This window comes from Schistocerca cancellata, chromosome 1 (genome assembly GCF_023864275.1).
Source record: "Schistocerca cancellata isolate TAMUIC-IGC-003103 chromosome 1, iqSchCanc2.1, whole genome shotgun sequence".
NCBI lineage: Eukaryota > Metazoa > Arthropoda > Insecta > Orthoptera > Acrididae > Schistocerca > Schistocerca cancellata.
Window position 1 is genome coordinate 551785981 of NC_064626.1, and position 16902 is coordinate 551802882.

General features: G+C 38.4%; 1 protein-coding gene across 1 annotated transcript in view; it reads right to left on the reverse strand.

Moving 5' to 3' along the window:
• Positions 1 to 16902, reverse strand: part of LOC126180377 (sodium/hydrogen exchanger 7) — a 156528-nt gene that overhangs the window by 89945 nt on the left and 49681 nt on the right. Inside the window, exon 14 of the mRNA XM_049924689.1 lies at positions 14692 to 14790. Coding sequence (XP_049780646.1) covers positions 14692 to 14790 — 99 coding nt within the window. The remainder of the gene's footprint in view (positions 1 to 14691; positions 14791 to 16902) is intronic.

A 16902-nucleotide genomic window follows, 5' to 3' on the forward strand; every position in this document is an offset into this window, starting at 1 on the left:
TTGGGACTAGTTAACACATCATTCCAATCAGTTGTGGCTGTGACCTATTGTACCTTCGATTTTGCCATCTCCGAGCTATCTGGGCAATGGGGTAGGTCACAGCATTGTTGTATTATGAGAGGCTCCCAACTGTGACAGTGTGCTCACCCTCTGCTGTCCAAAATTATTGTTACGATATTCAATGCTGGACTGCTGCATGGAATGCAAATGCAGGTGCACTATTGTGATTGCCAGCAGGACCAGATCCGGAATTCGACCGACAAGAGGCTCTTGATTTTGTCTTGGATGGTGCCTTACAGCAGACTTCGCTAGATTTTCTTTTGACAGCCACCTGGCACGTTTTTCTAAAAAACCATTTCAGCTGTCCAGATGGGTGACCAGAGCATGCTTTTTCAGGAGTGGATTCACTGTGCCAGAAGATTTTTCTCCTGTGTGATAGACTCAATGCCATACAGGCGGTCCTCTTGCTTGTCATAAAGGAGCAAAGCTGTCAAGTGGTCATCATTCAACATCTTGTATGGGCTTGCGCAACCTACACACAAAACCCGGCTACTGCTGCATCAGTTTCCCAAAGCCCTCTTTTCCCTGCTCACCGTGGCAGTCTCTGCCCCAAACAAACCAGTGGACCAACCGTCACCCCAGCCTCTGCAATCTTCCACCACTCCAGCAGAGCAAGCAGTGTCAACATTGTCTCTTTCAATGGTCAATCCACTATCTCGTTTTATGATAGAGGTCACGGCACAAACTGAGCCATTTTCAGGCCCAAGTGACCTATTGAGGATGCAGGGGTTTAGTATTCCCATCAGTGGACAGAAAGATTGATGCAGTGGAGCTGGTGTGGTTATTGCAACGGAATAGTACACGACGGTGTCACAGAGTGTGTGGGTGAAGCATGGCATGGGCAAAGTCACTGAACCAAGTGTTTAACTGTTAGCAGTCCTAATGCTGATTTCAGTGCCCATGGACCAAGGCTTCACCTCACACAATGCTCTGTTTTCGTGTATTGACTTGTCAGTTGGTAGCACTGGTCATTTGTTGTTTTGCTCCATGCTCGAGCTCTATGTAGTGTTTGGACACTCTGCAATCCCAAAGATTGACTCACATTTCGAGTTTTGTCCCCTATTCTGGGGTTTTGCTCTGTCTTCTTCCTCAGCAATTGTTGGTTTGTATAGCTTACATTCCTGTTGACAGTGACTGTTCCTGCATTGTCAAGCATTGCATACATACTAAAGAAAGTAAACAGTTCAACATTGCTATCACATTGCTTGTGGTAATGGAAGATTGGCTGCAGGCACAGGACTGAAACAGCTGGTAGCTGTAAGAGATAGCTATACACAATGCATTAGTGCCTTAAGGGATGCTGACTTGAAATTGACACGTTAGTCAAAATTTGCCAAAAGCTTATTGCAATACAGATGTCACACTAAGAAACAGACAATGACTTCTTTTGGACAAAGTGGTATGTCTGTGAGTTAGGAAAATACAATGACAGTGTTCGTTACAGCTTCCCTTTGTCCCAAGTCATCTATCGTCAACAGCCTAACCCGGTGGTCTAGACAGTGGAAAGATACCAAATATGATGCAAATGCACATATTACGACATGCTGATACTTAAAAATACACGATTTGGCCATATGAATTAGTGGAGAACATGTCTCAAAGTTTTAAGCAATAAACACCTTAGTTAGTATGAGGTACCAATAGTTTGCTTCATACACACTATTTCAAATTTATGTTGAGTTTAAAGGCCTTCAATCACAAGAGATGTTTTTATTTAAAGGACTGTGTATTTAGAATGCCAATTTTTGTTATTTTTACATGGCAATTCCCAAGGGGCTGCTCAAGTTAGCACTTGTAGAGATTTAAAATACTTATAATTTATCTTGCAAAAACATAAATTGGATTTTCTTTCACAAGTTAACATTACTAATAACTGGATGTATGCATTGTTTGAGATATTTATATATTTTTTCTAACATAAAGGGGTACAAGGAAGGAGCCTTCACGCGTGCACTATCTGAGATAAGAGACCGAGAATCATCTGTCAGATAATGCCGGCATCCCCCGGAAACGTTGCAATAAAAGACAACGGCCAATCCTTCCAACACCGGAAAAGCAAAAAGAATGGGCCCTTCTCAGAGCCAACTCTGACGATTGCAAGCCTAAACGTAGAGGGTATCACCAAAAACAAACAACAAATCGTATCACAACTTTGTCGCACATACAAATGGGACATACTGTGTATACAAGAAAGAAGGGGCAATAAGACCAGAAATAGAAGGAATGAAATTAGCCATAGAAAATCCACATCCTAAATATGGCAGCGCTGTCTTCACAAAACCTGAGACGGCCATAATATCAACTAACAGAACTACATACAATAACATAGAATTACTGACTGTCGAGTGTAGCACCTTCACCATAACGTCAGTATACAAGCCGCCCGGAGAGAAGTTCAACTTGACTTTGCCACCAAACTTAAACAACCAGAAAACACAGTTCATCTTAGGAGACTTCAACTGCCACAGCACATCATGGGGCTACAAACATACAGACGACAAGGGACATAAATTAGAGCAGTGGGCGGAAATAAATAACTTATCCCTGATCCCAAGCTACCATGCTCATTCAGCAACAAAATCTGGAAGCACGAATACAACCCTGATATTGGTTTTGTAAGCGCAAACGTGGAAGACCGATGCTTAAAAACTGCATATTCACCTCTTCCTAAAACACAACACGGACCTATCGGAATCCAAATATACGCTGCTTTGAGAACAACGAAAATACCATTCCGCAGACGCTTCAACTTTAAAAAAGCTAAATGGACAGAATATGCTGTGGAACTGGATGCAGAAATAGAAAACCTACACCCAATTCCAGAAAATTATCAAACTTTCGTAGAGACCCTCCAAAAGATTTCTTGAAGACACATTCCCCGAGGCTGCAGAGAGCATTTCATCTCAGGTCTCTCTGACGAATAAAAGAACATCCTGAGGGAGTACGAAATGCTTTACGAACAGGGCCCCTTTAGTGAAGAAGTAGTCCAATGTGGAGAAACACTAATGGAAATGATTAGTGAATCAAGACAAAGGAAATGGGTCGAAACTATGGAAAGAATGGATATGACCCACAGTAGCAAAGTCGCTTGAAACTTAGTAATGACTTTGGGACAGCTAAACAATGCTCTTCAGTAACACCCAGTCAAATTGCCCATCAGCTCCTACTAAATGGAAAACCCAACAAGAAATGTCAGAAAATAAAAATCAGCAGAATTCAGAATCAACAGTCAAGCATGTTCGAAATACCATTTACCATGAAAGATCTTAATCATGGAATGAACTCAATGAAAAACGGGAAAGCAGCGGAAGTCGATGATATATGCGTGGAACAGATCACACAGCTCGGACCTAGTGCCAAGCAATGGATCCTGCAGCTCTTTAATCATTGCTTAAAAACGTGTAAGATCCCAAAGATGTGGAGGAAATCAAAGGTAGTGGCACTACTCAAACCTGGGAAAGATGCAGGTCAACCGAAGAACTACCACCCAATAGCACTCCAGTGCCATCTGTACAAACTGTATGAACGAATAATCCTAAACCGCATAGCAAATATCGCAGACCAAAAGCTCGTTCCCCAAAGGGCTGGATTCAAACCCGGGAAATCATGCACCAGTCAAATCCTAGCACTCAACGAACACATAGAGGAAGGGTTTGAAAACAAACAAATAACAGGTGTAGCATTGCATACGACACCGTCAACCACAGAAAGCTCATGGAAAAACTGTACTGTACATTTAAGGATCATCAGTTCACAAAAATCATTGAATCTCTGCTGCAAAACAGACAGTTCATGTAATGCTGGACGGAAAAAAAAGCCGATGGCGTCGATAAAAGAACGGTCTCGCCCAGGGCAGTGTGCTGGCCCCCCTACTATTTAACCTATACACCAATGATCAACCAACACCGGAACGTACAACCCATTTCTTATATGCCGATGATCTGGCCATTACAGCGCAAGGAAATAGCTTCGAGGAAGAAGAAGGGAAATTAGAAAGCTCGCTACACGTAATGTCTGAATACTATAAAGAGAACTCCTCAAACCAAATCCATCTAAGACACAGGTTAGCGCTTTCCACCTCCGCACAAAACAGACAAACAGGAAGCTGAACGTCACCTGGAATGGCAACAAACTGGACCATACGGACAAACCAACATACCTTGGTTTCATGCTGGACAGATCACAGACGTACAGATATCACTGTGAAAAAACCTGCCAAAAAGTTGCTGCCAGGAACAATATTTTAAGAAAACTGACGAATAGTAAATGGGGAGCTAGTCCAACTGTATTACGAACAACTGTTCAAGCACTGCTTCTCCACGGCAGAATATGCATGCCCTGTATGGTCTCGATCCACACATGCCAAAAAAGTCACTACAGTCCTTAATGAAACATGCAGGCTAACAACAGGATGCATGAAACCCACTCCACTTGGGAAAATATATAAAGCAGCTGGATTCTCATCTCCTGAATCCCGAAGAATTGCGCACGAACATACAGAAAAATTTAAACAGATTTTCGACGAGCACCCCCGCTGCATGGTTCTTCATGTGGACGTAGCATACTTAAATCCCGCAAGAGATTTCTTATTAGTGAATTGAACGAGCTTCCGAAGGACTACCCTGCCTCACGAGAAATACCCAGCAGCAGTACATCAAGCTGGAAGATTTGCAGAACACTGAACCGCATCAGAACAGGCGTAGCACCAGTTAAAGTGAACCTAGTCAAATGGGGCTTCAAGGACTAAGGAGACAACAAATGCGACTGTGGTGAAGTTCAGGATATGGAACACCTTCTACAGTGTTCCATCTGCCCCTTGACGAACTATGGCTCGAGAAGAGAGAAACATTAGACTTGGCCCGACATTGGGCTGAAAGGCTTTGAAACAAATCTCCGGACACAAAAAAATAAAGTAAGTCTAACATACACAGGTATTCAAAATGGTATGCTGTGAAAGAAAATCCAGTTACATGTGCAAAATACGTGATCTGACAAAATAAATTATCTGTAATGCAAGTCTTCACAACTGTTAACAGAGACAGATCATTGGAAAATACCTTCAAAACTAACGACGAAATAATATGTTATTCCTTTCACTGCTACGCCTGTATTATATTAAGTTGCTTCTTGTCAGGTGCTACACTCACATTTACACAAGTAGTTCAATTTTAAACTTCATATGTTATGCTCATTTTAAATTGGTTCTTGTATTGCTATGCCTTGATAAGTACTATTCTCTTAAGTCTGTTTAAGTCACTAAGCTTAAAAACTCTATTATTGTACAGTGCCATTTATTGTTGTACAGGTGTGGATGTGTACAGAATGGCATCTTCATCTTACATTGGTCTTGGTGAAATAGATGTTTTAGCGTTGAATGAGTTATTTAGCATCTTGGAAAGTGAAGATTAATGTCATAGTTCCAATAATGTAGATGGTGATATAAGTGATAAAGAGGCACCAGTAATTTTTCATAATGATAACGCACGTTTGCATGACAATTCATATGCTGGCAACGCAACCTGTGCCTGTGCGCCATTTATGTAAAAAAAAAAAAAAAAACACCAACAACAACAGGTGAATTTCATCTGAAAGTTGATAAGTTTAGTGCAACAAGTTCTGGTTTCAAAGAGACATTCTGTTCTGTGAACAATGAATCTGAAATATTAAAAATTTTTTGCATGTTTTGTTGCTCTGGAACTTACAAGTAAAACTGCTTTTAAGATGAATAGATACTTTTAGTATTTGATTTTTCATACAGGTCCAGCATTGTCTAGGGTACAAAAATGAAAAGACACAAATTCTAAAGAAATTTACTTGTTTTTAGCACTAACCTTGCTAATTGCTAGGAATAGAGAACTAAGCGTGAATGACTGTTTGTCTACTGATACACTGCTGCAAACTCCAGTTTTTAGTGAACAGTGCTGAGAGACCACTATTTATTGTTACTTAGATTGCTAAACTTCTGTGATAATGATAAGCCTGAACCAAATAATGGACTACAAGATACCATCTTACTTCTGGAGATATTGAAGCAAGGTTTTTCTTTTTTTTTTTTATTTTTTTTTTAACCATATACTTCTTATAACCGCATTCGATGGCTCTTGAGAAGACAATTACAATTCGTTAATGTTGATGTTGAAATCTGTTGTAAAAAAAATTGAGAAATGTCCTAAATTGTGAGACCACGGGGGCTGGAAATGGAATTTGCGGCACAAACACAACCCAGCAGGCACCTTGCACCAGGCTACTTAGCTGTATACTGTAAGGTAGGCATGCACTATGAGGATGAATCTTTATTTCCCCTTGAACAAACTTAGACCTAAATGCAGGTTCACCTACGAATGTTGTATATGGGAATACGACATAGGCTATAACCTAGCACATCAAAAAGGGCTTAGGAAAACTACTTCACATTTGTGTATCCTCACAGGTGTACACGAGCTGAAACAGAGAAATCAACTCTTCATTATTAAAGGATAAAGAGGTGTTATACACTGCAAAAAGCAACTACTGTATTAAATTCTAAATGTTTGGATGAAGATTTGACCTATCTTTTCCTGTATGTGACTGTGTGCGTCTTGAAGGTAAAATACATGCTGTCGGACAACTGTCTCTACCTAAGCTGCTCTAAATACATCATATGGGATGAATTCATTGACTCAATATTTTACTCAAAATACTTTCGTGACCACCCATACACTGCAAAATAAATATTTTTCTTAACAAAATGATGGTTCACGCTCAATGAATGTATGTGCTGACAGCGTTATCAGCTACGTGCTGTGCACACAGTCAACTTACTTGACATTGTAATGAAATTTCATACACATGTAAATGTAATAAACAATTTACTAACAATGATTTGGTAAATACTCAAATTACATAACAAATTTTGTCTTAAAAAATAATAAAGAACAAAATTACCTCTACAGGGAGGAAAAGAATAAATAACTTTATTCTTTATTGAAGCACCTGTTCAAACTGTTGATCATGGACTGTAAGGCACATTTACAATCGGCATTCAAAAGAAGAGTGAACAGATATAATTACAGTGGATGATATGGTAGATCATGCACTGGCGATTTGAGGAAACATATCGTCTGGCATAGTTGGAGTTCTGTCATAGACTGCATCTCTGGGGAAGTGCTCCTCAAAGAAAGAAATCAAGAGGAGTCAAATCGGGGGACCTCGCAGGCCATTACACAACAGGATTTTGTCCTACCCAATGTCCAGGAAAGTTCTCATTTAGTATCTGCGGTGCAATATGGGACGAGTGAGCTGGACAACCGTCTTATTGCAGCCACATACACTACTGAATATCCAGCGGTAGCTCTTCTAGAAGGAGCAGCAGAAGGTTCGTCAGAAAACGTGCGGTCTAGTGTCCATTTACAATGCCCGAGATGAAGTAAGATCCCACAATCTAATTTCCTATGACAATGCACCACATGTTTATGCTCCATGCCTGTTGATGTTGCACCTGACGAAGCCAGTGTGGATTTTTAGCTGTCCAGCAGAGCGTGTTATGTGAGTTTACATTAGCGTGGGTAGTAAACATTGCTTAATCAGTAAAGAGCACACTCTGGAAAAAACAGACTTGTCTCTCAGCTGCTGAAGGGCAAACTGACAAAATTCTGTATCTAATAGGGCGCCTGATGAGGTAACAGATGATAGGAATGGAAATTCTGTCGATGCAGGATACGAAATACACTCATCTGGCTGATTCCTCATTCCTTGGCAATACATCTTGTACCATAGTGCCGATTCATTAGCGTCATAGCAAGAACAGCTTCTTTGTGTTCTCTGAGAGCTGTAGTCTCCTTTCTTGTCCTCTTTTTGACATTCAAGCAGCCTGTCCACACTGGCATCTCAATAATTTGTGCAATTGTCTGCTGCATCAGAAACTGGTGATCTGGATAGATAGCCCTATATCACTGTAATGCTTTTTATGGCATTTCTTTGAAATTCACAAAATGAAAGTGGTATATCTAACTTCTCCTCACTGATGTACACGTTCGCACGCAATGAATGCTGAAGCAGAAATGAGCACCCTGTTATGCAGACAAAAAGTAAAGCAGGCAAAAGTGTTGACCTTCTGACACACCGTAGCATGAGAGCTTTATTTGGCGGTGTTTGCACCTCTAATGTCAATTCTGGCAGCCACCGTGCTCTCAAATTATGACATTTCTTGAATTTTTATGACAGACTTCAATGTCAACATTAACAAATGCTATATCACTGCAATTGTCTTTCTAAGAGCTATTGAATACAGTTATAAAAAGTACACTGTTCCACCCAGTGCTTTTTTCCTAAAAAAAGAGTTTGAGGGTGCTTCGACATTGGATATAATGCAGTGAAAATTACTTTTAACTGAAGCATGGGATACCACCCATCTGCTTTTAGCCATGACGTCATCAACATCATCATGTAGTGGGAGCGCAGAGACATCTATGGGTAGCTCGGCATCTGAGCGTACGCATATCCGTTTAGCACTACCATCGCCCACTATTAGCGGGCGTGCGAGGGCACTACATGCTTGTTGAACTGGTTGCCAGCGATTCAGCTGTCGAGAACAGTTGCCACAGCTTCGAAATGCTTGAAACAGTCAATGACGTCGCTTTTCCCACCAAAAACTGCACTGGTATCATTCGTATTGCAATTACCAACACGAAAAAATGAAATAAAAAATTTATGTCCGTGAAATAAATCTTTGGCACTCTTCCAAGTTCTCAACACCGTCAACACCGTAAAAAAATTATTTTGTCGACGAAAAAGTTTAGGCATACGCATCCCCCTGTGTTCCCCCAGAAAAACAGCACTGGTAAAAAAAAAAAAGGTACTTGTTTCAATATTTTCGTTGATACCAGTGCCAGAAACATTAACACATGTCACTCGACACACTAACATCTGCTGATAACTGCATTTCGATATGTATAACCATCAACAAAATGGGTGTTTTAGATGACTAACCGTGTGTGTGTGTGTGTGTGTGTGTGTGTGTGTGTGTGTGTGTGTGTGTGTGTCAATTTTCTACAAACGCTCAAATGTTTGATGCTCAAATGTTTGAGGATGAACACACTTATTTTAATCAGTTTATCATGGATAATGGGGCCTTTATGAAGTGATATTCATTTACAGAATAGTAACAAAACAACTTGACCATATTCAGCATATATTAAATTGTAAAAAGTCATGCTGCAGAAAATCCAATATTAATACAGCTTTTTAGTTCTGAGATGAATTCAAATTACTGTATCCACATGAATGAGAGTTTATACGTTATTTCTAGTCATTTTATTCATTAAAATGTATTTAGGACCGGATGTAACAATCTTTGCGCTATATGTAAGCACTTCTTAGTTTCAAACCTTCTTGTAGATCAACAACTTGTCTATGATTACCCACAAATTGATGCTCTCCACATTCAGTGATGTATTTTTCTAGTCACTTTATGCAATACTTTGTTCATTATATGTTTAACCATAATGTAAACAAACGCATGCTCAGCATGCTCAATGTTTGCTTGTAGGGTGCAGTGTACCTATACCAGATGATTCCACAACACCAGAAATAGGACCTACTTATGAATCAGTTATTTCATTGTAATTTTAGTATGAATGACACAATGAAGCACTTTAAAACATGGAGAGTCTTCACTGTTATTGCCAATCAAAATGTTAACTGTTCAATTTGTGTAGTCTTTGTTTCAAATCTCGCTGCACAATCAATGTGTCTGTCCAGTTAGGTGTCCTTATGCAGCCATGTCCTTTGTATATACTATAAAAATTTGTTAATTTCCTTTATATTCTGTAGAGAAAAAGGCATGGAAGGCCATTTTTCACAAAAATCTATTTCTACTCAAGTTTCTGTGTTGACTGTTTTACGTGCATGTGAAGATAAAAAAGAACACAGGTAAACTATAGATTCTTGAAATCTCAACAGTATGCTCTTACGCAATACTTTCATGGAGTGGATCCTAGCAATGAGAAGGGCAGCACACTTTGAAGTTAAATGCAACACAAAGGTGATGTGCGACCTGCAGTACACACATATAATAATCATATGCAACTGTACTCAGCAAGGTGTTATTTGTGTTCCACAAGAGAGACACTCCAATTTGGAGTAATGTTACTTCTGTGATAAACTTATGATGAATGGAGTATAATACTCTTGTGTCTTTGCTATCACAGTACCTACTTCCACATTTTTTTCACTCCTAATTTGTTTTTATAAGTAAATATTACTATTTTTCACTTTTGCAGTGAGCTACATCTCTTCTTGTCCTTCAAGAAATATATGATAGAATACAAAAATCTTTTTTTAAAATTGTATTTATAATTTACTGTAAATCTGCTGAGTGAACGGATCAGTCTTTCAGATACAACTTCTCACTATCAGACTTAATTATAAAGTGCACTTGACTCAAAACATATAAGTGTTTTATAAATCTTATTTTGTATTACAGATTTAGAAGAATCACAAACAAGACATCACAGTCAGAATAAAGCATATTCATGATATCACATCATCATCATCATCATCATCATCATCATCATCATCAGACACATATATTTATAAACATGAATATATTCATGCCACTTAGTGGTGACATACATTATGTATTTATCAGAAAATCATACAAAATGTCAAAACATACCAGATGTAAGCACTGGTCAAGTAGTAGTTTTGACTACATGAAATTCTGAGCTTCGACACTTAACTGGCTGTGAATATCTGCTTCCTCCTTCGAGAATGATTGCATGCAACAAGAAAGTTGCAAAAAACTTCATCTGACAGTGAAGAGACAATATAATGTATGATACATTGAAATATTTGGTGATCCTCAAAGTGACCAGAATAAATGCATTCCTTTAAATATTCAAATTTCTGAAAGACTGCAGAAGCAAATGTTTCAGGGAAGTAAGCACACTGTGGGGTGTGTACATGCAATGTAATAACTACTGCTTCCTAAGAACTATCACTCACAAGTCATGCAAACTCTGTGTTCCAAACATGGACAAGACCAATACTGTCTTATGTTGGGTGAGTTACACAATGCCTGTTAATTACCCATGCTGTGATACAGGGATAACCAAACTTGTGCAATGATTACAACATTTACATGGTACATTTTTAGAAATATAAATTATTTTTTATATAAAGTCAAAGACTGTGTGTGTGTGTGTGTGTGTGTGTGTGTGTGTGTGTAGAGCGACAAGCGAAAAAATACAGAGCAAATATGATAGTAAAAAATTACAATGTGAAAGGATTCATGCAAAGCAGACAGTTTAACAACCAAATAACATGCTCAAAAACTAATGCGGAAAATATCACAGCTCACAGCAGCACTGCTCAGAAACAGAGATACTACAGTCTATTTTTACTATCATCAGATTGAGGGATTAATAATGATGAATAAAAAGGCCCTTCTGAATAACATTGCAACTTCAAGAATGTAGTCAAATACATACATAGTAACTACAGCTTGGTAACATACAGTATTTTGTACAAGAATAAATTACTTTCCTGGATAAAAAGAAATACCTCTTAGACATATGGTATACAAACACAAAAGGAAATAAAATTAGGGCCAAGATATTTTTTTCTAGCAGTGCTGTAACACAAGAGCTACGCAATTTTGCCATTAAATGGAAAGTCTGGTGTAGAACACGCATCATCAGTGAAGTATAGATAACTACTCATCACACAGTTGACATGTTCAGTGGGCAACAGGCACATAAACAACTATAAATTTCTGTCAAGCCTTCAGGAAGTGTCTTCCCTCAGATCTCTCTCTCTCTCTCTCTCTCTCTCTCTCTCTCACACACACACACACACACACACACACACACACACAAATTAGGTATGGCAGCCAACTAGCTATCATCCCAAACGAAAACCCACCGACAAACTGTGGCCAAGAGTAAAGTTGACCATCCAGTGGCAACCCACTGAGCACAACATTCTCAATTTCAATGGATGCTTCACAACTCATGCCTCCCACTTCCAAGTGCCACCGACAGGATGGGTTCACCTGTGCTACACTTCAACCCTTCCCATTAACCCATCTTTCCCCTTCCCCACTCCTTGTTCTTCTTATCCACTCTGCCAGCAGGTTTGCAAAACAGGGTCAATGTAGCTGGCCAGGACAAGGTAGTTGTGATATTGTGTGTGCTTGCTTTATCAAACGACGTTGTCCGAACACTAGGTAACAATTTGGATCTTGCTCTTGTGTCTAATGACTGCTCAATTCTCCTTTTATTTACCTAATATGATCTAAAAAAAATTTACAAAAATGTACGAAGTGTATGTTCTCAGTTTTTTATTCATTGTAATGAGCCAACTGTCTGTACTGAATAAAAAGTTATGTTTCAGCTGCTGCTGACAGTCAGGATTTCACAAAGACATTATTGTGCCATTGACTGTTTTAGCATTCATACAATTCATGTTGGCTTAAAGGACCAATATCTCTATTTATTTATTTAGTTTTCTGTTGCAGTTGCATATACTCTTTAATGGTAACTAGTTTTAAATGGTTGCACTCACTTTCAAACCATTACCTGCATCTGTGACATTTGACTGTAGTGGAACTCCCCGGGAACATTCAAAAGACTTGTTCATGTACTAGGTCAGTATTTTTCATCTTTTAGTTTTGTATCTGCAATATGGTGGCAAGACAACAAAGAGTGTAAAGAGGTTGCTTCAATATGAGTTGGATTCTTGATCATCTTTTTGACTTTGGCAAAAAAGGAGCTTCAATATGAGTTGGATTCTTGATCATCTTTTTGACTTTGGCAAAAAAGGAGCAATGAGACTTATTTTCATAGTAGCTGAAGTTTGATTTATCCAGCACTAACTGTGTGTTTTGTACAACACCACTAGCATATCTAGTTCGTCGTTTGAGCATTTAGAACATGACTACTCACAATTTAAGGTTGCTTTATAAACCATTTCCACATTTACAGTGAAAGATGGACAAGAAGTACTGTCCTGAAAAGATATGTTGTATAAAAAGGAAAATTCCATTCAGAAATTTATTAAAATCACAAAGAGACAGTGTTCAGCTGCTGAGTGTGCTCTACAGAATGACTCCACAGACCTGAGTGTCTGGTACACCACATGGGCTGTTTGGATCCTCCCACTCAGTACTTCATTTACTGACCTATAGAGATAGGAATTCACTCTCCTACATATCATTGCATCCCACCATCTGCTTGGACCTAACCCCCATTTACAATGCCCCTTTTTTTTTCAATGTTACAGTGTAATTATTTATTTAATTCCTTATTTCTAATTTTATCTGGAACCCCTACATTTTTCACTTTACCACCTATTTCATAATTGTACTGTTAAGTCCTTTATTTCCACAGGGGGAAAAAAGGTTATTGTACCCTATCAGACACACAATCAATATTAATGGTAACAAAACTTTTTCATTATCTTAAATCTGCAAGTTCACTGTTTTCAGTTAAACTGAAGTCTACGAGAAAGCTAAGCGTCCACATACGCATATACCCATTCTGTAATGCCCTTATCAAAATGTAGATACTTGCACTGCAGGCTTACTTTTGGACATCCAACATTAGACTATTAGCGAAAACAACATTTTGTGAAACAGAATGGTTGACAAGTGCTCAACTTCAATAGGTGAAATATTTAGTACTGCTGTCATCACAACTGGTGGGTCCCTCTCAATAAGGGGTCTGAGTGACATGCTCTTCTTTTCTAACCTTCCCCAATACACCCCTCTCCCCTCCCTGAAGAAGGAGCTAATAGTTACTGAAGCTAGAACAGAGTGCTTACTTTTATGTGTGAATTGGCAGTATTAAATATTTACTTCCTGAAGATAAATGCTAGTCACTAATGCTGGCTCACAAAACATTTTGGCTTTCTCAAGGGAATTTTCCTTGATACACACTATACCATTACTGGGGTGTTAAGACTTCAACATACACAGGATTCAGTCACACGTTTGATGAGTATATCTTCTTTATCTAATACCTATAAATTATGTCTTATCCTTCTAATGCAGGGACAGTAGCACACACTGTGTCAAAGGTCCATTTGCTTGTGAAAGTGAGGAATGTGTGTATTCAGTGAAGTACACTTGAATCGTAAACAGAAGTCTACAAACTTAATAAAAACAGAGAGCGGGGGGAATCGTGAAAAGCCACCCTGCAATGGAAAATGCTGAACGAAAGTAACAACTAATCACATTAATCACCTGTTAACACAATATCATTATACAAATCTGAACGTAACAGAGACCATCCAGTTTAAAGAAATGGTAACATAAATTAGAAAATCACTTTTTATAACAGCATTTCAATCAGTTTAAGAAAATATGTACAGAATGGCACAGAAAAAAGTTCAATGTTAAGTTTACTACTGTGATCATTTACTGGATGCTACATTTTCCAAACTCATAACCACTTTGCTCAAACTATACGGGCCAAAACTTAAGAATAAATAGGTTTGTAGTTGGATCTGGAAACAACAGTAATGCTAAGGTGTATTTAGCTGAAAAATACTGCAAAACATGGTTGTAACAATGAGATCTACATTGAACAGGAAATGACATTCATACACAGCTGTTACTCAGATTTAAAAATCAACTAGCAATAAAATACTTACTCTCGCACCACTGGATCGACGGTGATTTGTGTAACTGACATCATTGTCATCTATACACAAATCGGAATCAGAATCCATTTGTGATCTGGAACGATTATCCTGAAAGTTAATTACTGTATTAATTTCAGAACTAGCAATTTGACAGACAAGTACATTATGGCATATGACAAAACAGTCTTTCATACTACTGTCCAATCCACAAACGATGGCGGTTTGCACATGCTGAGGCATGGACAGGGATCACATTGTTGATGATTCCCAGTGACAGCTGCACTTCATGCATGGGCGTGCTTTCTGCTTGAAGAAAGCGTGTATCCTGCAAAATTATGTCTCTCGCTTGCTTATGCAGAATTTATCACTTAGCAGCACCATCAGTGATGCCAACTCTCAACAAATGAAATAGAAATTCACTAAACAACTCACTGTGATCATGTTTAATGCTTGGATTGGCGACAGCATTCACAGCAGAGTGCTCAGAACACTTAAGAATGCTCGCTGGCTGTTGGAGAATGCATTATGCACAGAAACTTGACCGTCATAGTTCATGACTGTAACTACGATACAAAGTTGTCACAATATGAATGTTGGTCTAGCCAATGAAATATATGTTAAAATACTAACATTCTGTTTTAGTCAAAAACACTTCTGGGTGTGACTTCTGCATCAGATTATAACCTGGCAGAAAATAAATGATTTCGTTGCTTTACTACCAGGGCCGGTTTGAGCCACTGCTTAGGGTGAAGGAAATGCCAATTCTGCTTGTCAGATTTAAAAATAAGTATGCAGTGAACTCAACATCTTGCAGACAAGCTGTTTAATATTTATCAATTTATAAATACTTCGAAAAGAGCACTTGTGCTAGTAACTTACCATCATGTCACTACAGGGCACAGCAGTACTTCCTTGTCACATTCTGTGCCTACAACAGTTGCTGAAATGTAAAGAAGTCTTACCCTTCTGTCCTAAGTGAAAACAGGTCACAATAAGTTTCAACTGGATCTTTTACATGTTCATTGTTGTTAAATATCACTGTTATGGCATTACTATGGTTTTTATGTATTTGTAAAAGTTCCTTGCAGAATACATAGCTTTAATTTTTTGTTTTCGGTTATTGGAAGAAAGGATACTCAACCGAGAAAGCAAGGAATGTTGTCAGCCCAAAAAATGCATGTGAATAGGGCAACTGCAAGAAAACTGTTCACTGGCCAAAAAACAGTGGGAAAAATTTTTAAAAAGCAGATATATTATAGAAAATCAAGTTTGCAGTGAAGATGTGGATGCAGTTCCCTTACTACATAGGTCAACAATAATGCACAGAGACAGTAAAACGAGTTCACATAAAATTACTTCCAAAATTGGTTTTTGTTTTAAGGAGAGTATTTCATATCAAACAGTGCTTAGACATCCTTCAGAGATGAATGTTAAGAAGGTAACTCCCAAGAAGAAACCTATGACGACTGATAAACACATCAGAGACAGGATTTGGTTTGTAAACATCTATGAAGAGTGAACTGTGGAAGACTCAGACATGGTAATTTTTTCTGATTTATAGTAGTTTAATGTGTATAGTGGTTATGCTGGCTGGAAACTCTGGATTGAGACAGGAAAGGAACTGAATGATGAGTGTGTAATTCAAACCTAAAAGTTCTCTGAAAGTGTAATGGTGGGAGATGCCTTTTGTTCCATTGGGGTTGGAAGGATAATAATATATACAGGTGTGGGCAATGGTATGACACAATATACAATCACTGAAAAGGAAGTAATGAAGAAAGCTAAGGTCTATTCGAATGGGGCCAACCCAGTTGCCACTGATGAAGGGTTACACAGAAATGTCAGAATGATCTGGGTTTTCATAGACTGTGGTGGCCAGCAAACTCTCCCAGCATAAATCCTACTGAAAACACTTGGTTGCTAACATCATCAAAAAATACCTTGCCAATATTACAGTGCATCTAAAATTGAGCTGACAAAGAAGATAGTTCAGTCTGGTACCACCAAACTAGGCCTACATTGTGTGAATGTTTGGTTATTCAATTCAGATAAATATATAGTCTCTTAAGAAAGTCCATGCAGAGTACATTAAATACTGAAATACTGATTTAGGTAAATTAACCTATATGTTACAGAGCAAGCTATATTCAAAAGAATTCTCATTATAACAACTGGTGTTGTTTTACAAGTATCCAAGCTGCACATTACTAATCAAAGCTA